A 23,397-nucleotide genomic window follows, 5' to 3' on the forward strand; every position below is an offset into this window, starting at 1 on the left:
TCAGCTTTTTACTGAACTGAATTTGAATTCTGAATTGTACAACTTGGAGCCGCTTGACTTTTTGGTTCCAGTGCCATTCTGCCCAAAGATCTGTATATTCCTGACCATAACAAGACTCAGTCTAATTAGGTTCATAAAGATGTTTGTTTGCTTCTAAATCCGCTTTTGTTTACAAATATTGTAAAACAACTGATTTGCAAGGGGAAGCTCTTTATTAACCTCAAATAACTCACTTTCTTTCTTTCTTTGGATTCAAGTGTGCCCGTAACATTGTTTAAAACTCGAAGACCAAAATAAGTGTTCTGACTGTTTTAGTGTTTATCCAGCCTGGAAGCATTTAGTGAGTTACAAATTGATGAATCAGAGTTGGTTTTCCACTGTTTATCATCTAACTTCCTTGAACACATACAGACACTACTCAACTATCCTTAGATGTGATTTCTAATTTAAAATGGTCTGACTACATGTTATGTTCACATAATAATAATGATAATAATAATGGCACAATACATTTTATTAGATGTCTTAATAGGCGCAAGGTCACCATGTTCAAATGTTGCATATGAGATGGTGTGTTGTGTGATTTCTTTATTGAATCATTTAAGTGAGTGACTAATTCAATGCAGGTCTTATTTTGTTTCCTGTTGATGTAAATCCTTGTGGTCCATCGAGAGACGTTTCCATGTGGAATGCATTGTTCGTCCTGCAGACACAGTTGAGCAGATTGGGGGTGGGGTCAATTTTATTTTTGAGTCAAGTAGCTTTGAAAACAAAGTCTTAATGCATCCTTATTTTTGTCCTGTCCTCAGTCGTAAGATGGGATTGAAATAAAATTTATCGCTGCCGTCGGGCAGAACCCTCGCCGCGCCCTACAAAAAAAACATGTTTGTCGTCCCTTTAACATTGCATCACCAAAGAGAGCAAGCCATTTCTTACAGGTTAGATTGGTAAATAATTTGGAAAAAATAACAGATAACTGACCAATAGTAATGATTTGTGAAAAAAGCTGAAATTGAAAAAAGTTGGATATAACTAGGTTTCTGCCAGACTGCGATGATATGTTGTTTGCTAAGTACTCCATTGGGCTACTCAGTTTTTCCCATAGGAAATAATGGCATTGGAAATGGCCACCATTGTACATGTGAAAATAAGTAAACTGTTGTATAATAGGACTATGTGCGACTAAATTAAAGTTGAGCTTCTCTTTCTTTGATTTAAGGAAGTGGATTGGGAACTCCTGATGAAGACATTGTGCTTTGTAACATTCTTAGCTGTCATACAAGTGTAAAAAGAAGTTAACCGCCCTAAAATAAGATTGTGTAGAATTACATTAAAACTACTACTCAGCCTATGATTTGAAGGGTTTCTGAAGGCATCACGCTTTATGACCTTATCTGCCATGTAAATTTAAAAAGAGGTAAACCTCTGCATAATACAACTAAATACAACTACAGTGCATTAATGCAAAGTCACTCACAGACACAATCAGCCATTGAAAGGAAGGCTTGCTATAGGTATCACACATTTAACATTCTTAACTGTCATAAATTGTAAAACCAAGTTAAACACTGTACATTAAAATTTTTATTTAAAATAAAATTTAATTGTTCTGCCTTTCAGATGAGTTTTAGTTAATTTATATAAAAGAATCTTGAAAATTTTGACCGGAAGTGTTGGGGTTCTACGAGTGAAACTGCTGCAGCAACCCCTGTTCTGTATGTTTATCCATCCACTCATTTTCTGTACTGCTTATCCTCATTACGATCGTGGGTTTGCTCAGTCATTTCATGTGAAAATGTGCCGTTAAAAACGAGTTTGTGAAGTTATTTGGGACATGTTTATTACAATGTTTAGGTTTTTAAGCTAATTTGATGTATGCTAATAGTCGGAGAGGGTTATGCAGAATCGTTTATGCAGATTCATATTACCTAATATAAATTCATTGTTTGTTTTTTAGCTAAAATATGGCACTTTTTTATGGCAAGCATAACTTTGTGACTGTTACATAAGCAGCACATTTAACTTTATATATTGCACTTCCCCCGCCTGTGTGGAGTTTGCATGTTCTCCCCGTGCCTGTGTGGGTTTTCTCCGGGTACTCCGGTTTCCTCCCACGCCCCAAAAACATGATTGATTGAAGACTCTAAATTGCCCTTAGGTGTGAATTTGTGCGCGAATGGTTGTTTGTTTCTATGTGCCCTGCGATTGGCTGGCGACCAGTTTAGGGTGTACCCCGCCTCTCGCCCCAAGATTGCTGGGTTAGGCTCCAACACGCCCATCTTAGAAAAGTGTAAAACCACAGTACTTGGTTATAACATAATATTTTCACGACAAAAACACAGTAACTCCCCACCCAATGCCCCAAAAATGGCTAGCTCCTGCGTGTATAGCCGAATACCAGCACCCCTAAACCTTTGATCCTAGTATCGCCCCTCTCTGGCATCATCCATCCTTCCAATTCCAATGGAGTTGGGACGTTATGTAAAACATAAATAAAAACGGAATATAATGATTTGCAAATCCTTTTCAACCTACAGTATATTCAATTGAATGTTCTACAAAGACAAGATAATTAATGTTTTTTTTGTTTGTCTATTTTTTTAATATTTACTCTTTTTGAGTTTGATGCCTGCAACACGATCCAAAACAAGATGGGACAGGGGCATGTTTACCATTACATTTCCCATTGTGTTACATCACCTTTCCTTTTAAAAAACACAAAAATAACCATTTTGGAACTAAGGACACTAATTGTTGAAGCTTTGTTGGTGGAATTCTTTCAAATTCCTGCTTGATGTACTTCAGTTGTTGAAGTCCGTGGTCTCCATTGTCGTATTTTGAGCTTCATAATGCGCCACACATGGCGGCACGGTCGTAGACTGGTTAGCACATCTGCCTCACAGTTCTGAGGACCCGGGTTCAAATCCGGCCGCGCCTGTGTGGAGTTATCATGTTCCCCCCGTGTTTGCGTGGGTTTTCTCCAGGTAGTCCGGTCTCCTCCCATCTCCCCAAAACATGCATGGTAGGTTAATTGAAGACTCTAAAGTGTGAGAGCAAATGTTTTTTTTTGTCTACACGTGCCCTGCAATTGGATGGCGACCAGTTCAGGGTGTACCCCACCTCTCGCCCAGAGTCGCCCTCTCGCTGGGATAGGCTCCAGCACGCCTGTGACCATAGTGAGGATAAACATTAGAGAAAATGGATGGATGGATAGAATGCGCCACACATTTTCAATGGGAGACAGGTCTAGACTTCTGGCAGGCCAGTCTAGTACTCACACTCTTTTACTACGAAGCCACGCTGTTGTAACGTACAGAATGTGGCTTACCATTGTCTTGCTGAAATAAGCAAGGACGTCCCTGAAAAAGACATTGCTTGGATGGCACCCTATGTTGCTCCAAAACCTGTATGTACCCTTTAGGATTAATGGTGCCGTTATAGATGTGCAGGTTAGCCATGCCATGGGCACTCACACACCACCATACCATCACAGACGCTGGCTTTTGAACTTTGTGCTCATAACAATCCGGATGGTCCTGTTCCTCTTGGGCCTGGAGGACACAGCGTCCATGATCTCTAAAAACAATTTCAAATGTGGACTCATCAGACCACAGCACACTTTTCCACTTTATCTCAGTCCATCTCAGATTACCTCAGGCCCAGAGAAGCAGGAGGCTTTTCTGGGTATTGCTGTGATATGGTTTTTGCTTTGCAAGGTACAGTTTTAACTTGCATTTGTAGACACGTAGTGACGAACTGTTAACTGACAATGGTTTTCTGAAGTGTTCCTGAGCCCATGTGGCAATATTCTTTACACAATGATGCTGGTTTTTAATACAGAGCTCTCACTGGAAACAAATCTGATTTACTGCCGGCAATGCAGACCAAACTCTGACACCAGTCGTACAGGAACCGAACAGGCCGTATCAGGGAGTCCGGCACTCCATTCTCCCGCAGCACTCCCACAGGACTCCCCAAGTCCAGAAAACACATGTAAACTGGTTGTGCGAACTCCCATGCACCCTCGAGGAACCTGCTGAGGGTGTAGAGCTGATCCACTCTTCCACAGCCAAGACAAAAACCACACTACTCCTCCTGAATTTGAGATTTGACTTCCTTACGAAAACCTCCTCTCCAGAACCCCTAAATAGACCTTACCAGGGAGGCTGAGGAGTGTGATCCCCCTATAGTTGTGACACACCCTCTGGTCCCCCTTCTTAAAAAGGTGGACCACCGCCCCGGTCTGCCAATCCAGAGGCACTGTCCCCGATGTCCATGTGATGTTGGAGAGACATGTCAATCAGGACAGCCCCACAACATCCAGAGCCTTTAGGAACTCAGGAACTCCTCACAACGGTCACGGGAATGCTGGAGCCTATCCCAGCTATCATCGGGCAGGAGGCGATGTACATCCTGAACTGGTTGCCAGCCAATCGCAGGGCACACATAAACAAACAACCATTCGCACTCACATTCACACCTAGGGGCAATTTAGAGACTTCAATTAACCTACCATGCATGTTTTTGGGATGTGGGAGGAAACCGGAGTGCCCGGAGAAAACCCACGCAGGCACGGGGAGAACATGCAAACTCCACACAGGCGGGGCCAGGGTTTGAACCCCAGTCCTCAGAACTGTGAGGCAGACACTCTAACCAGTCATTCACCATGCCGCCAGAAAATAGCTACTGTTTAAAAAAAAATACTCTGAACTGTACTACACTGTGGAGACTAAGTTTAGGCAATAAACTTGCTGTCTGTGCCATAAAATGCAGCAAAGCATTGAGGTAACAGACTTCCTATCTGTGCTGCAAGCCAGAAATTAAAAACCAAAATAAGTAAAAACAAAAAAAAACTTTACTCTTACATTTTCACTCTGCCCAAGAGTCAGGACACCTGCTAAGCCCAGTGGTCTCTGTACAGCTAGGTTAACACGGTGTGCACAAAGCACGATTCAGGATTCACGTCCAGCCAGTTCCACAGCATTAGCAATGTTTTCAGCATTGTCCGTGGTCACGGATGATCGAGGAACAAGTCGCTTCCAGTATTTCGAGAGGGATCTGGTATTTCTGCCAAATGCTCGGCTGTGTGGCACTCATATACAGCACATCTTCGGATAACGGGGGGCGCCATTTTCCAATTCTCCATTATAAAGTGTGGGCAGTCACGCTCAAGTAGCTTTGTGTGGCATGGGCCGTCCATTCATCAGCAGTGGTTAATGGATTCAGCAGCATTTAAAGATATAAACTGTGATTTCTGGTGCCCCCTAACGCTGGATTTAAACATTACAACAAAGCCATCGTCACTTTGATATGATGTAGACTAAATGCTTGTACGGCCTCCTCCTCCTCCTTCCAACCCCCGCATGCTTTCTCCTTTCTCTATGGCTCAGCCGACCTGCGCCCTGTCCATATATGGGTCTGCCCGTTCATAGATAAAAACAGTTCATTTCCATCACGTCATTTTAGAGCGCTATCAAGTGATCCAGCTCGGGAATGTATAGGATAGTCACTAAACATAAAAAAATAATCAGCATTGTGTCAGCTCCACTAGAAATGGCTTGGGTGAAAATTACTTTTTTAAAACAAAAAATAGTTGTGGATTCCAGGTTTAATTCAACTTTAGCCATATTTCTCCACTTCTGCTCTCCTCGCGTAGTCTGTTGAACTAGCAGTATTAGCTTAGCCATGTAGCCACAGGCTTTGTCACTGCGCTCCCCGGAAAGAGTAGTCCCATGACACATGCTGGAAGAGGCTTAATGAAGAAATGTATCTTAAAATTTAGGATTACATTTTACTACATTAACTTAAAAGAAAAACAATAATATTAACTTTGGTAGCACTTAGTGTGAGCTTATATGGCTGTATGTGGAATGAAGGCACACAGCCTGGGGAGAGGGTCGTGTCGCAGTTCTGCCATTTCAAAGACGATACAGGTTTGTGTATTTGAAAACTGCGAGTTTCGATTTCAATTCAGAATCGTTACAGCTCTATTATTATCCCCCACGTATTTTAGGAACCAAATAAAAAAATCTGCCAATGGAACTAGTACGAATTGACTTAAAACTTAACTTAAAACAAGATCTTATATGTTGTCTTTTTGTCTTGCTGAAAATTTAGAAAAATTTCAAAACTGATTTAGCATTTTTTGTTAGTCAGTTAAGAACATTAGCAAAGTTATTGGGAACAACTTTTGATAGCGCAAAAGTTGAGCCCATCCATCCATCCATCCATTTTCTACCGCTTATCCGGGTTGGTTCGCGGGGGCAGTAGCTTTAGCAGGGACGCCCAGACTTCCCTCTCCCCAGCCACTTCATCCAGCTCTTCCGGAGCTGGACAGACATAGACATAGACATAGTCTCTCCAGCGTGTCCTGGGTCGTCCTCGGGGGTCTCCTCCTCCCGGGTGGGACGTGCCCGGAACACTTCACCAGGGAGGCGTCCGGGAGGCATCCGAATCAGATGCCCCAGCCACCTCATCTGGCTCCTCTCAATGCGGAGGAGCAGCGGCTCTACTCTGAGATCCTCCCGGATGACCGAGCTTCTCACCCTATCTCTAAGGGAGAGCCCGGACACCCTGCGGAGGAAACTCATTTCGGCCGCTTGTATCCGGGATCTCGTTCTTTCGGTCACGACCCACAGCTCGTGACCATAGGTGAGGGTAGGAACGAAGATCGACCGGTATATTGAGAGCTTCGCCTTTCGGCTTAGCTCCTTCTTTACCACAACGGACCGATACAAAGTCCGCATCACTGCAGACGCTGCACCGATCCGTCTGTCGATCTCCCGTTCCATTCTTCCCTCACTCGTGAACAAGACCCCAAGATACTTGAACTCCTCCACTTGGGGCAGGATCTCATCCCCGACCTGGAGAGGGCATGCCACCCTTTTTCGACTGAGGACCGTGGTGTCAGATTTGGAGGTGCTGATTCTCATCCCAGCCGCTTCACACTCGGCTGCGAACTGCTCCAGTGAGAGTTGGAGCTCACGGCTTGATGAAGCCAACAGAACCACATCATCAGCAAAAAGCAGAGATGCAATACTGAGGCCACCAAACCGGACCCCCTCTTCGCCTTGGCTGCGCCTAGAAATTCTGTCCATAAAAGTTATGAACAGAATCGGCGACAAAGGGCAGCCTTGGCGGAGTCCAACCCTCACCGGGAATGAGTCCGATTTACTGCCGGATATGCGGACCAAACTCTGACTCCGGTCATACAGGGACCAAACAGCCCGTATCAGGGGGTTCGGTACCCCATACTCCTGAAGCACCCTCCACAGGACTACCCGAGGGACACGGTCGAACGCCTTCTCCAAGTCCACAAAACACATGTAGACTGGTTGGGCGAACTCCCATGCACCCTCGAGGACCCTGCCGAGGGTGTAGAGCTGGTCCACTGTTCCACGGCCAGGACGAAAACCACACTGCTCCTCCTGAATCTGAGATTCGACTTCCCGACGGACCCTCCTCTCCAGCACTCCTGAATAGACCTTACCAGGGAGGCTGAGCAGTGTGATCCCCCTGTAGTTGGAACACACCCTCCGGTCCCCCTTCTTAAAAAGGGGGACCACCACCGCAGTCTGCCAATCCAGAGGCACTGTCCCCGATGTCCACGCGATGTTGCAGAGGCGTGTCAACCAGGACAGCCCCACAACATCCAGAGCCTTTAGGAACTCCGGGCGAATCTCATCCACCCCCGGGGTCCTGCCACCGAGGAGCTTTTTAACTACCTCGGTGACCTCAAACCCAGAGATAGGAGAGCCCGCCTCAGAGAACCCACACTCTGCTTCCTCATGGGAAGGCGTGTCGGTGGAATTGAGGAGGTCTTCGAAGTATTCTCCCCACCGACTCACAATGTCCCGAGTCGAGGTCAGCAGCGCCCCATCCCCACTATACACAGTGTTGGTGGTGCACTGCTTTCCTCTCCTGAGACGTCGGATGGTGGACCAGAATTTCCTCGAAGCCGTCCGGAAGTCTTTCTCCATGGCCTCACCGAACTCCTCCCATACCCGAGTTTTTGCTTCAGCGACCACCAGAGCTGCATTCCGCTTGGCCACCCGGTACCCATCAGCTGCCTCAGGAGTCCCACAGGCCAAAAAGGCCCAATAGGACCCCTTCTTCAGCTTGACGGCATCCCTCACCGTTGGTGTCCACCAACGGGTTCGGGGATTGCCGCCACGACAGGCACCAACCACCTTACGGCCACAGCTCCGGTCGCCCGCCTCAGCAATGGAGGCGTGGAACGTGGTCCACTCGGACTCGATGTCCCCAGCCTCCCCCGGAACATGAGCAAAGTTCTGTCGGAGGGGGGAGTTGAAACTCCTTCTGACAGGGGATTCTGCCAGACGTTCCCAGCAGACCCTCACAATACGTTTGGGCCTGCCACGTCGGACCGGCATCTTCCCCCACCATCGGAGCCAACTCACCACCAGGTGGTGATCAGTTGACAGCTCCGCCCCTCTCTTCACCCGAGTGTCCAAGACATGTGGCCGCAAGTCTGATGACACGACCACAAAGTCGATCATCGAACTGCGACCTAGGGTGTCCTGGTGCCAAGTGCACATGTGGACACCCTTATGCTTGAACATGGTGTTCGTTATGGACAATCCATGACGAGCACAGAAGTCCAATAACAGAACACCGCTCGGGTTCTGATCGGGGGGGCCGTTCCTCCCAATCACGCCCTTCCAGGTCTCACTGTCATTGCCCAAGTGAGCATTGAAGTCCCCCAACAGAACAATGGAGTCCCCAGCGGGGGCGCTCTCAAGCACCCCCTCCAAGGACTCCAAAAAGGGTGGGTACTCTGAACTGCTGTTTGGTGCATAGGCACAAACAACAGTCAGGACCCGTCCCCCCACCCGAAGGCGGAGGGAGGCTACCCTCTCGTCCACCGGGGTGAACCCCAACGTACAGGTGCCGAGCCGGGGGGCCATAAGTATACCCACACCTGCTCGGCGCCTCTCACCGTGGGCAACTCCAGAGTGGAAGAGAGTCCAACCCCTCTCGAGAGGACTGGTACCAGAGCTCAAGCTGTGTGTGGAGGCGAGTCCGACTATATCTCGTCGGAACTAGTTTGGTCTCAAAAGTTGAGCCAACGCTGGATAACCCTTTAACAATCAACATACGGCGTTACGTGATTTTTTTTTTTTCTGCGTACAAGCAATATGTAGGTTGATAATAGAGGGAAACTATTTTGTGGAAATAATTTTTGTTGTTCCAATTTGTGCAAAACATTTTGTATTTATTTGACAGTGGAAAAATCATGTTTACTTTAGTAGTTTACGAGCATTCCAGTCTACTTTTTTCAGGAGTAACACTTAACAATACTTTACCAGTCTTTTTCTTTGCCCAAGTGTCCGAGATTCTCCTTAAGTACAACGTATGAGTACAACAATTGCATTTTTTAAAAAAAAATTATTTATTCAAGTTCTACGCAAAACCAAATTTCCCAATTTTGGTCTTGAGCTGAAGCTTTGGGAGAATGTGATATAACACAAGCATTAGCCTCCATTGTAGCACTAAAGGTCTATCTTGCAAGTCATATGCTGTAAGTAAACTGTGCTGTTTATACAAAAAAAGGAGGGTTCATCCCCCCCTCCCCCTCCTTAACTTAACTTTCCCTCCTCCTTCTCCTCCACTTCGTCAACAGCTCTTCTGCCTTCCCCCACCACAGCACCGTCGAGCAAGGCCAGCCACACTGACCTACCGAGTAACCTGTCAACACGGCACCAAACCACCGCGGGTTCATGTGTTGCCCCCCCCCCCCCCCCCCCACGCTCCCACCGGGCCTAACATGGCGAGTGGATACCGTCGGGAGTGACTGATTTTCACACGCCGGAGAGACGAGTGTGCCCTAACGCGGGTGGAGAAAACGTCGCCTCGGCGAAGAGGTGACGAGCTTTCGGCGAAGTTTGCGTGGCAAGCGGCACAAAAATGTTGGCTACCTCTGGGACTTACGCCAACAAGAAGAGGAAGAAACCCGTCCTCAAACAGTAGGTCCAACCCCGCCGAGGGAACTTTATTGTTGTAAATGCTAAATTGTGAAACTTTCGGCAGACATTTTAAAAGCCTAGCGGTCATATATGCGCATGACGCTCAAGTGAAAGTTGATCAAGTGCGGAATACTGCGAACTTCAAAGTCCTCGCAAATGCTATCATGGTCAATTGATTCACCTGTAAGACATTTTTTAAAAGTCATTTTTTTTCCGGCTGATAGTTTCGTAATGTACGGCTTTCAGTGCAAGGACGAACCGTATTAAGGTGGACCGTGGTGATCTTGTCAACTTCTCGACTGTACTCGCTGTAATCGACAAGTAAATCATCAGTCTTGGCGGTGGATTATAACGTTTCATATGACTAATCGAATTCATATGAGTAAACGCATATCGGTTGCGTTGACTTGAACGACGGTGGATTGCAACACGAGGTGCGGACCGCTTTAAGAATGTGCGCCGCTCGCTCGGCTCTGGCACTGGTGCGTTGCCCTGGCGCATTTATCACAATCAAGTTGGAGAGTCGACTGCTGCTCTCACGCGATGCACCGGGAAGGGAGGGGACCGCCTAGCGCCTCACTCTGTTATTGTAATCTGATATGTCCCCATCCTCCCCCCCTCTCTCGGTGCTTCAATTTTCTTCGAGCATTTCCCGCTTCCTCTTTGGTTTTTAAAAGTACTGTGCAGAAGTCTGCCAAGTTTGTTAGGAGTGGATGCTTGAGGGTTAGGTTTAGTCTTGTAAAACCTTGATTTACATGAGACCAGCATGATTAGGCAGATCTTTTAAAGACGATTGCGGTGATGCAAGTATCATTTTGTGTCTGCGGATCGACCAATCAACATAAAATGTGGCACAAGCATAGAAAATTGTATTATGAACTCACCTAGACATCTTTGAGGGAAGTTTGTCAATTATAAATCTGGGAAATGTTGTCCGAGTCTTATAAAGTGTGTATTGGCTCGTTTTAGAAATATCAAAGTTGTGATTAAAACTAGGACACGTGTTCTACACCATCATCAGTAGTGCTGTATAGTGGTAAGTAGGGGTGGGCGATATAGCTTGCCTTCGATGTAATCGTGAACGTTGCTTTAACAATGTGCAATTTGACATTATTGAGTATTCATACTGTCTCGAAAAGAAAACCGAACAGGTTCATGGACGGCATAGGAGGAAGAGAGAAAGAAGGAAGCGCATGAAAGTCCTCGTTCACCGAATCAGCGGACATGATTCAATCATGTGACTCAGTGGCAAGCAAAACAAACTCTGGCTCTCAAACTAGTGGGCCGACTCTGAGCAACCTTCTCAGGAGTTCGCAGTTTAACGAGTGGGTGAATGGTTGCCATGGACCCCAATGGAACGCATGTATAGTTTTTTGTTGTCCATCAGGAAAATTACTGTTGGCCAACAGCAAAATGACACACGTCACTCGATGTACGTTCAGGCTTTCCAAACACGTCCAGTTTAAAAGTGAAACAAAGAGAATGGCGAATGGACTGTGCTGTTTTGACCGTATATTCACTGGAGGATTTATTTTGAATAGCATTTACAAAGAAAACTGAGAACTCGGGCTGCACGATTATGGCCAAAATAATCACAATTATTTTGATCAATATTGTAATCATAAATCATTTATTAATTCATTATTAACTATTCCTCATGTTAGGGAATATTTTTTGCACTACTTTTTAACAAACAATATTTAATTGTTTTCAGTTCAAAATAAATCTTTAAATAAGAATAAATGATAGCTAATAATTTAAAAAATAAATGTACCCAAAAAAATTCTTTAGCAAGGGCTAACCGAGGAAATGTGCTATTACAAAGTGCAATCAAGAACTGTAACCTAATGGAAGCAAATACAGTTAATGCATAGAAGGCAGTAACATTAGGCTACAAGCACCGTCTTTTCATTCAAAAATCCCCGTTGTCAATATAGTGAATTGTCAAGGACGGTACAGCTCCACTGCGATTGGCTGGCGACCAGTTCAGGGTGTACCCCGCCTCTCGCCCGAAGACAGCTGGTATCAGCTCCAGCACGCCCGCGATCCTTGTGAGGATAAAGCGGTACAGAAAATGGATGGATGGATGGATGGGTAGATCGCCATTGTTCTGCTTGACCATTGCTCAGTCGTGCACGGTCACAAAGTGCCAAAAACTTGGCAGTTGTGATTTCTCTCTCTTATTTACTCCTGGGGTTTTTTCATTGCGTCCAGGCCAGCCAAAAAGTTGAAGTCAAGGCAGCCGCTACAACGATTGCAAATCGGGTCTTACCGTGACATGCCACCTCTTCACCAACGTGCTAAGAGGTCCAACTTCAAAATAAAAGCTTCATATATTACTACATTGGACATCAATTCCATTTTAGGCTTTTATTTTGAAGTTGGCACCAGAGCACAGTGCAAATACTTAATGAAGCCTTAACAATGCGTTTGTTGCGGGCACTGTTGCAAATGAAGCAATCACAGACCATCACGCTCATTTAATTGCGGCAACCAAAATCACGATCACGATTAAAATTCGATTTATTGTGCAGCCCTTCTGTGAACTGTCAAAGTCATCCCAACTGCTGGTGAGGCTAATGGAAGAGCAAGCAAGCATACAGTCCCTTCCAAAAGTATTGGAACGACAAGGTCAATTCATTTGTTTTTGTTGTATACTGAAGACATAAAGGTTTCAGATCAAAAGATGAATATGAGACAAAAGTTCAGAATTCCAGCTTTTATTTCATGGTATTTACATCTAGATGTGTTAAACAACTCAGGACAGAGCTCCTTTTGTTTGAAGCCACCCACTTTTCAAGTGAGCAAAAGTATTGGAACATACATTATTAAATTAACTTAAAGTGAATAACATATAGGCAGCATGGTGGACAACTGGTTAGAGCGTCTGCCTCACAGTTCTGAGGAGCGGGGTTCAATCAACAGCCCCGCCTGTGTGGAGTTTGCATGTTCTCGCCGTGCCTGCGTGGGTTTTCTCCGGGGACTCCGGTTTCCTCCCACATCCCAAAAAGGGATGTAGGTTGGTTGACAACTCTAAATTGCCCGTAGGTATGAATGTGAGTGTGAATGGTTCTTTGTTTGTATGTGCCCTGTGATTGGCTGGCAACCAGTTGAGGGTGTACCCCGCTTCTTGCCCGATGATAGCTGGGATAGGCTCCAGCACGCCCGTGACCCTAGTGAGGAGAAGCGGCTCAGAAAATGGATGGATGGATGGATGAATAACATTTCATATTTGGTGGCATAACCCTTACTTGCAAGAACTGCAGCAAGCCTGCGACCCATTGAGTTCACCAGACTGTTGCATTTTTCATTTGAAATGTTTTTCCAGGCCTTTACTACAGCGACTTTCATTTCTTGTTTGTTTCTGGTTTTTTTTTTCCCTTCAGGGTCCTCTTCAGTAGGTAAATGCATGCTGTTAATGTCCGGTGATTGACTTGGCCAGTCTAAGAACTTCCACTTTTACCCCGATGAAGTCCTTTGGTGTGTTGGCTATGTGTTTTGGGTCATTGTCTTGTTGCATGATGAAACTTCTCCTGATTAGTTTGGATGCATTATGAAGGTTCTCTCGATGAGTTTGGATGCATTTTTCTGGAAATTGCCAAATACAATGCTTTGGTAGACCTCAGAAATCATTCAGTCGCTACCATCATGAGTTACATCATCAATAAAGGCTAGTGAGCCTGTTCCAGAAGCAGCCATGCAAGCCCAAGCCATGACTACTTCCACCGTGCTTCACAGATGAGCTTATGTGTTTTGTTTTCCCTTTTCTCTTAGCTTCAAAATGCTCTCCGGTCTTCATGCTTGCTTAACTGCAAATGCTGTTTTCACAGGTGAAACCCAAAGCCAAAAACAAGCACTATACAATGTTTAAGCAATCAATCTAAAATGCAACACCTGAGCAACTTGAAAGACCCATCAGTCACATGCTCCAACACTTTTGCTCACTTTAAAAGTGGGTGGGTTCAGACAAAAGGTGCTCAGTCCTGATTTGTTTAACACATCTAGATGTAAATACCATGAAATAAAAGCTGGAATTCTGAACTTTTGTCTCATATTAGACTTTTGATCTGAAACCCAAATTTCTTCAGTATACAACAAAAACAAAGGAATTGGCCTTGCCGTTCCAATACTTTTCGGGGGGACTGTAGGGCTACAGCTGCACCATAAGTTATTTTTTGACTATCCCGACATTGATCACCCACTACTTTACTTACAGTATTTAAACACTATTACCTGCTAGCTGCTAAACTTGTCACCGAGAATAAAAAAAGATTGTCACCTGTGGAATGTTCCAAACAGGTGTTTTTTTCCCCTGTCTTTTTTTTAACCCTGTCCCAGCTTTTTCAGAACGTGTTGCAGGCATTAAATTCAAAATGAGAGAATATTTGCAGAAAAATAAGCAGCTTTCAATAGTGTGAACATTAAATATCTTGTCTTTGTAGTGTATTCAATTAAATATAGCTTTAAAAGGATTTGCAAATCATTGTATCCTTTTTTTACATTTTACAAAACGTGCCAACGTCATTGGAATTGGGGTTTGTATCAAATGAAATGGAATTTTAAAGTAAAACCTATTTTTTTCATGGTAGCAGTAACATTTATCTGAGGTAGTTTAGTGTTTGCTTAAGTGTGACTCAGAGACAAGCGTTGAATATGATTTACGTAAAACATTAGTATGTGGACAGCTGTATTAGCCTGATGGATGATGATGTTTCCAAATAGCTAGCGAGCGCAAAGAATAGAACAATCACACAGTTGGGAGCCTGTCCAGGTTCTTCTCAGTGGTTTCCCCCTGTGCGTGCTAACCAGAATTCCCAGTCACTGAGCGCCTGATTATATAAACAAATGTTGGGAGTACCACTTGTGATGAGTTGTTTGTGGTGATACAGATGCAAATGTTTAGTAGTACCACTACTCACAGCTCTATAACCTTTTTTGTTGTCTTTTTTTAAGTCTACCTCTAAAAGCTTTTTTAATATAAAACTCTTCTTGCTTGGACGGAGAGGATAATTCACCCTAAAATAGCTGTTGTTCTTCAACATTTGCCCCAGGAACTCCATTCAAAATTGCTTCTGACTGATTGTTGCTTTGGGCGTTGGAATGTCGTGCAAAATCATGTATGTCTTTTTATAGTATACAATTTATGGACTAAAGTATTGGGACATTGGAGATTGATTTTGAAAAATGCAGTTGGACAGAACAACGTTTGAGCGGACAGACAGAGAAAAGAGAACAGCAAAAAGGACAGAAAACACTTGACTACATAACGTTTGACAAGAATAACATTTAATAGGTGTTAGATTTCATTCATATGTCGACGAGGCAGGCAGTAACTTTGAGGCGAAGGGATGTGGCTAGTAGCAGATACAGTAAGCCCGGATCGGATGGGATCGGAGAGGACTGGACATAACAGGTGTAGTGAGTAGGCTTTACATGATCAGGATTTTTGGGACCGATCAGAGAGTTGAAAAAAACGATAACCAATCACCGATCCAATCACAAGATGGAGGAATGTGTCTATTTAAATGACCTGTTCATTTACTGTATATACTTGTGTACTTAATTGCTCAAAAAATTATATTTACGAAAAAATTTATCTTTGTTCATCTATTTATGCCAGTGAGGCATAGTGACAGACAGAACAAATGAATGGTCTTCTATTAGATGGCAGGAAGTACATACAGTAATTAATGTATCCACTTTTTGTGACATTTTTGTTTGTTGGTGTGCCGTGAGATTTTTCAATTGTAAAATATGTTCCTTGGCTCCATAAAGGTTGGAAATCACAGCTCTAGTCAGATCATGTATTCTAATCAGTCAGGTCAATGCAACATTACATGACAGAAATAATGGGTGCTAACTTACTGTAATTAAATTCCATCCATCCATCCATTTTCTGAGCCGCTTTTCCTCACTCGGGTCGCGGGCGTGCTGGAGCCTATCCCAGCTGTCATCTGGCAGGAGGCGGGGTACGCCCTGAACTGGTTGCCAGCCAATTGCAGGGGACATACAAACAAACAACCATTCGCACTCACATTCACACGTACGGGCAATTGACCGTCTCTAATTAATGCATGTTTTTGGGATGTGGGAGGAAACCGGAGTGCCTGGAGAAAACCCACGCAGGCACGGGGAGAACATGCAAACTCCACACAGGCGGGGCCGGCGATTGAACCCGGGTCCTCAGAACTGTGAGGCTGACGCTCTAACCAGTTGCCCACCGTGCCGCCTGTAATTAAATTACTTTTTTAAATTAAATTACTTCACCCACACCAAAACTTTCGAGCATGATTCGACAGAACGGTGGTATGTTTATGTTTAACTGTTCTTGGTACCACTAACTTGCAATGCTACATAACATTGTTGTTGCCTGCTTGCGAGCAGTATTGTATTCAAAGTACGGGAACATACCTCAAGCAAGCCTTAAACGAACGTCCTATCCTGTCCTGAGCACCGGTGACCACCAACACACATTTTTCCCTATTTTGTCCTTATAATACAAAGTCGGCCCGCTCCACTCTTGTTGTCGTCGCACGGTAACGAGTGTATCCGGTCGCATTTGAGTTAACAAGATAAGATAAAGATAAAAAACGGGATGCGGTGGTATCGGAATGCAATATTTTATTGGAGTAGTGCAATCGTGAAAGAGCAAATTTGTCTTTTAGTCTGATCTGGGCATTATGTGTTGTCTGTCTCAGACGTGTTGTCTGTTCCACACCGCCGACATGTTTTTTTTTTTTTTTATAACTTTATTGGCCGTCAGATATTTCCAATACTACGTCAAAAGACGCGCGACAAGGCTAAAAATAAACTAGCTTTTGGATTAAAATATACTGTGCACTACGGAGCTGTTCAATGACGGCGAATTATGACATTAAAGCAGATCAGCCGATCAGCATAAAATGCTAAATATCGGCCTATATCGATCAGCCCGATTAAAATCAGTGTAAAGTCTCGTAGTGAGCCAAGCAGGGCTACCCCTGTGTGGTGGGAGTGGCTATGCGCTGCCAATCAGTCCTGTAAAGCATTTTGAGTGCAAAAGAGAGGACAGTCTAGGAAGATAACAGAATAACATAATAATAATAATAACAGAAAGGGCTGTGTAAATAAATTCGAGAGCGGCTCCACTCCAAGCGAATAAATCCCATAGGTGTTTGTCCAGGGAGACATGAGGGAATCAACACTGCCACACATGTACATGAGCTATCAGAACAGTCCTGGGATGCTGCGCAGGCACCATGAGGACAAAGAGCGACAGCGCTAAACACCCGGCTGCATCTTTTGTTAAGATGATGAATTAAGACTGGACATTTTAGTCCAACATAGCAACAGGGAAGGTTGGATTCAGAAGGGTGTCTGGCCATTAAAAAAAAAATAAAAATAAATAAAATGTGTGTGTGTATAAATATAAATGTGTGTATGTGTGTGTGTGTGTGTATATATATATGTATATATATATATATATATTCGGGCGAGTGGCAGGGTACACCCTGAACTGGTCGCCAGTCAATCGCAGGGCACACATAAACAAACAACCATTCGCACTCACATTCACACTTACGGGCAATTTAGAGTCTTCAATCAACCTACCGCGCATGTGTTTGAGATCTGGGAGGAAACCGGAGTACCCAGAGAAAAGCCACGCAGGCACAGGAAGAACATGCAAACTCCTCACAGGCGAGGCAGATGTGCAAACCAGTCGGAACACATGTAACTTTTATATTAGCTGTCTGCGATGGACTCAAAATGGGTCCGCGACTCACTTTGAAAATCAGCTGAAAATCACTGCTGTGCAGTGTGTTTGTGGCCATGTTACTTAAAATGACCATGATCCATTTTTAACTCATCTTGTCAGACGAATTATAGCATGCATGTGTCCGCCATGGTTTACACTGTTGATACTGCATGTTTGCAGCACTTGCCTGGTAAATTACATACAGCCAGGCAGCTCCCAGTGTGTGTATCCCAAAATAAAAAGGTTCCCTGTGTCTGAAGATATAGAGGTTATTTTCCCTCTGGATGGCCAGCTGGACTTGGGATGCACAAAGACACCATTGAGCAGATGTCGTAAAATGTCCGGGCTTGCCACCCGGGAGCATTCCTGCGCAGATCTGCTCAACCAGATTGTCTTTTACAAGCCTAATCCATTTTTTTGTTGATATAATTTTAAAAATGTACCGTTAATGCTGTAGTTCCCAGACCCACCAGTCAGAATCCATGACAAAGAGTTCTGAATTTGCACACTGGGGCATACATAACTTGGTGCTTCATCCAAAAATTACTACATCGTTCTGGACACAATCCCATGTTTGGACCCTTTGGCTGTACCCCCTCCAATGTATAGCAATGGATTGAATCGGCGAAAGGAGGAGGTTCAGTGATTCATTCATTTATTTATTTGTTTTCTGGACAGCAGTATTTCGCAAGGTTGGTGTAACTGATCTGATTTAGTATACGTAGAGGGAATCAGCCTGGATATAATTCATTAGTCAGATATTGATCTGATGTTCTGAAGCGTAAAGTAGGACTGTGTCATAAGCTCGTGAGTTGGACACAAAAAAAAATGTAACTTTTTTAAAGCCATCTTTAGTTTTACTACTCTGCAAACAATATTAACCCACCAGTTCAACATTTCAATGTATTGCTAAAAAGATGTAAAGCCCAAGTGACTGATTAGAATACACAATCTGACTGGAGCAGTGATTTCCAACCTTTACGGAGCCAAGGAACATATTTTACAATTGAAAAATATCACGGCACACCAGCAAACAAAAATTTCACAAAAAGTGGATACATTAATTACTGTATTTACTTCCTGCCATCAAATAGAAGACCATTCATTTGTTCTGTCTGTCACTATGCCTCACTGGAATAAATAGAGAACAAAGATACATTATTTATTGTAAATATAATGTTTTTGAGCAATTCAGTACACAAGTATAAACAGTAAATAACCAGGTCATTTAAATAGACACATTCCTCCATCTTGTGATTGGATCGGTGATCGGTTATCGTTTTTTTGGCCCCAAAAATCCTGATTGTGTAAAGCCTGGTGGAAATCCTCCTCCTCCTCCAAATATTCCAACACGTTGTTCACCATTGCGTATAGTGTGTAGCGCACTGTGTTTGTCAATTGACTTCTGGTAGCCCTTGTGGTGGATAGAGTAACCACACCCTGGTGTCTTGAGCTTCGGATATGTATGGGGAGGTCTCAATATGCGTCATAAAAACCAAATTTTTAGCTAAACTATAGTTGAAAACTTGCTGGAAGTTATGTGCATGTATGACATAACATATAAACAATGCAAATATGAATTTTAACTGACCCCATAAGATCTTTGTCATCTGACCTTTAATTGAAGACTCTCAATTGCCCGTAGGTGTGAATGTGAGTGCGAATGGTTGTTTGTTTATATGTGCCCTGCGATTGGCTGGCATCCAGTTCAGGGTGTACCCCGCCTCCTGCCCGCAGTTAGCTGGGATAGGCTCCAGCATACCGGTGATTAGCGGTGTAGAAAATGGATGGATGCAATATTGGGCTGCCATTGCCTTTTTAATCTTGCACACTCAGTCAATGTTGCTCGTGCGCAACAAACCTTAGGAATCAGGTGAATACATTAGCATTCCCAATTCCCATGAAGTTTAATATATCTGATGTGATGAGTGAAGAGTAAAAGAGACTTACATTTATGCCGTCACATTGAAATATTTTCAGTTCTTGGCAGTGACAAAGAACAAAGAATGTTTGGATATGGGAGGTAGTGATTCTCCTGCAAAAAAATGTTAAGAGGCTGCATTTGTCTGTAAGAATTAAAACATATGGTTCTTTTGATGTGGTATAGATTCACTTATGGATCATACACATTCATTGCTTACTAAAATGTAACCTTTATCCTAACACCACACGACACACACACAAAAGTGTGGCGACAGGCCAAGTAAAACAACAACCAGTCAAGAGTAACACAGTGGCCTTTTGTTCTTTGCTCTTTGTTTCACTGTGAGAGAGTGCTGACACACACCTGACACCTGGATCTCAATTTTTTATGCTTATGCTTCAAGTCAAGCCCAACTTTAAAAAAGTGCATGTAATATATAGTCTCAAACATTTGTCTGACACATGGAAACATCAGGGAATGTGAAAAAAAACAGCATTCCATTTTCATGTTAATTTCTTTTTTACCGCCTACAAATCTCTTTGTAAGCCAGAGCAGGCATTAATAAACCGTCCCTCTTCTAACTTGCAATCGGTTGGTGAGCAGCCAAAAAAAACAAAAAACCTGCATCACTGAGTCATTCTGCCCAAACTGGCCGGCCCTGCGCTAGGGTCAAAGCAGACAAAAGTGTGTTAGTGTGAGACAGAAGTGTTATTTTGGTGGATAGTGCATTTACACTTTCTGTTTCTGAGAAGATGACAGCACTGACTAACTCAAACTCAGGTTGCAGAGTTTTAAAGGGTATGCAAATTAGGGGCATGCGTAGGTTTTGAAATGTATTAAATATAATTTTACAAGGTCTGTAAGTTAAGATTTGTTTTCATTTCATGTTTTTTTATTTGTCTTGAAATTAGAGCTAAATAATTAATTGCATTTGCAATAACACTGCAGTATGAGAAAACAGGATTTCGTAATCACAAAGGCTGTGATCTGACTGGTCCCGAGATACAGTATTACTGTTTGGAAGCGGTCCCTAGATGTTACATTTTGGAAATTGGTCAGCATAATTTTTTTACACAGTGCTGGCGTCGGGCCGAATCCTTGCATCTGCAAAACCAGCACTTTTCAGAAAACCAAAAATGCTGGGCCATTAACATTGCATCAACAAAGACCGCAAGCCATCTTCAATACTTTAGATTGGTCACTCATTTGTGAAAATAACAGACCCATGTGGGGATTGACCAATAGTATTGATTTGTGAAAAAAATAACTTTTTGGAATTTGGACATCAGAAGTTTCGCCCCCACGCCAGTTATGTGTATTTTATTTTGTGATTTATTTATTTATTTATCGACTGTCTAAACAAGTTCAGTGTTTAAGAAGTGCAGTCCACATGTTTACCTATCATGTTTCTTGAAACATGGAAAGTTGGAAATGTTAAAGTGGTAAAGCCACAGATTTGTTGGCATTACAGTGGACCCCTGCTATTCGCGGGGGATCGGGACCAGGCCAGACCACGAATAGCAAAAATGCGCTGATAATTGACACCAATTATGAATGCATTTCTTTAGCCAAACCTAAAAGAATCTTGAATAAGTGGGGATGAACTGCCACTAAACGGTTTTGGAATTGGTTCCCCCCCAAAAAAAGAAAAAAAGTGAAAACGATAGAGAAAGATATAGAACTACACACAGGTGAATCTGTGTGTGCTGATTTGTGAGTATGTGGGGATCCACTGTATTGTTGGAATCTACACTTTAGTTTGAGTGATTTGTTACTGACTTGTATACAGTACTTAAGTTTATGCCACACTTGTTTGGTAGAATTTTGTTAAAGACCTGTAAAAGGACCAACAAAATATCTTTTAAATTTGACACACCACAGAGTTCTAAGTTAGGTGAAAAAAATTGCCAGGTATATAAAATAATGCTCCCAAATTATGAAAAAGAAAGATCGCCCTCGAGCTGCAGGACACTGTGTGGGCATGTTTGCTGAATGCTCACCTTCAGCTGTCAATCAAGTACGTTTCTGTGTCACACAGACCGTGTGTGGCTCAACCACAAGCTGACTGTCACTGTGTCTATTAAATAGTTAACTTTCCCTGATGTGTCGCTGTGACACAATACCAAGTCTGTTGGCGACTTCTTAGACGAGCTGACACTGTACTGACGAGCTTGCTGCCTCGTTAGCTTGCTAGCCAGTTAGCTCGTTAGCTCATGAGCAAGAGCACGAAATAAACAGTTATCGTTCCCCGAAGTGTCTCCCTCGTGAGGGCCCGACTTTGGCGAGTTGGAGGGTGCCCAAGCCTTTGCTTCGGACTGCGGGCGGCTACTAACGAGTCGCTGGCGGGTTGGCGTGCTGCGGCGATATCAAACTCTCCTGTTGTGCAGCAAAATTATTCTCTCAAAAAAAAGGCGTACAGTACATATCCACCATAGTGCATGAAACAAGTAGCCAAACAACAACAACAAAATAGAGGGAATGTGTTGAAAAAAAGGCCCGTTGAAACAACAAAAAATGTATTGAATTTAACTTCAGTAATTCTGTATATACCCTACAAATGATGTCTGTTGAAACAACAATAAACACCATAATACAATACTACATGCATGAATGTCAATTTCTAAAGAAACACTACATGCAGGACCACTAACTGCTTGTCATCCAAGTCTTATCAGAAACCCTCTTTTAAATACCCTTTGACACCACATATGTATTGTAAACAGTATGTGACATGAATGTTTTCTAACTAGAGATCGACCGATATGGGTTTTTCAGGACTGATACCGATTATTAGTAGTTAAGAAAGCCGTTAACCGATATTTGGAGCTGATATTCATTTGCAGTAGAAGTGTAAAAATTGGTGTAAAAAATTGAAAAATACAAACACTTAACTTCGTTTAAATGCATGTTTATTGAACCAAACAAAATACAAATAAATAGCTCCACAATTGTGTGCCGTTCCTTGACTCACAAGCATCTCTTACAACATTAAAGAAATAGCTCCCTGAATTTTTTCCACAGTAAATAAAGCAAAATTTAAATATAACTGAAATGACTGTTTTAAATTCAAACACAACACCAATTGGGCAGCACGAGATTGTGGTGCAAAAAGCAAAGTTGTTCAGTGTGCTCTCCAGTGAGACAGTAAGACGGCTCCTCGTGTGAAAAAAATAAATTGCAGAGACTTCACTGAAGATTTGCTCACTTGGGACTGATGAGTGGGGTGCACAAAGAAATTTTCTTGCTTGTTTGGCAAGTTGCTTGAAGCGCCCCTCATTCTGTCTCCACCACCGAAGTGGATCCCCATTCTGCCTGGCTCCTTCAGGTACAGCTGTAGCTCATCCTCAATGCAGATGCTGGCCAGCTGGTCATCAGTGTGGGGTGCCAGCAGAGAAGTGAACATCTCATCCACACGGCTACGAAAGGATGTGTGTTCTCTCCGATGTCTTTCGTGGGTGTTTCCGTCATCCTCATGTGTCCCACATGCAACGGCCTGCTCCTCCACACTAACCTCCTCAGTAGTTGCCTGCTCCTCACTTCTGGCTCCTTCTGTGACAGCATGCTCGTCTCGAGAGGTCTGTTGTGTGGCAGCATTCTCTTCTTCTTTCAACTCCACTTTGGCCTTGCTCAGTGTTGTGGCAAAGGAGAATGCATGACTCTTATAACGAGGATCTAAGAGACAGGCCACCACCACAGGCTTTGTGTCTTCTAATTTTGAGAAACGCTTCTCCAGGCTCTCCCTCATGGCTTGC

The 23,397-nt window shown here is 43.5% G+C and overlaps 1 protein-coding gene across 2 annotated transcripts in view; it reads left to right on the top strand.

Moving 5' to 3' along the window:
* The first annotated feature begins 9,645 nt into the window (after positions 1-9,645).
* LOC133410654 (aryl hydrocarbon receptor-like) overlaps positions 9,646-23,397 on the top strand; it is a 68,871-nt gene continuing 55,119 nt past the window's right edge. For both annotated transcript variants that reach the window (XM_061692068.1, XM_061692069.1), the window contains exon 1: positions 9,646-9,986. In XM_061692068.1, coding sequence (XP_061548052.1) covers positions 9,928-9,986 — 59 coding nt within the window. In that variant the 5' untranslated portion in view covers positions 9,646-9,927. The remainder of the gene's footprint in view (positions 9,987-23,397) is intronic.

The sequence above is a fragment of the Phycodurus eques genome, chromosome 12, assembly GCF_024500275.1.
Source record: "Phycodurus eques isolate BA_2022a chromosome 12, UOR_Pequ_1.1, whole genome shotgun sequence".
NCBI lineage: Eukaryota > Metazoa > Chordata > Actinopteri > Syngnathiformes > Syngnathidae > Phycodurus > Phycodurus eques.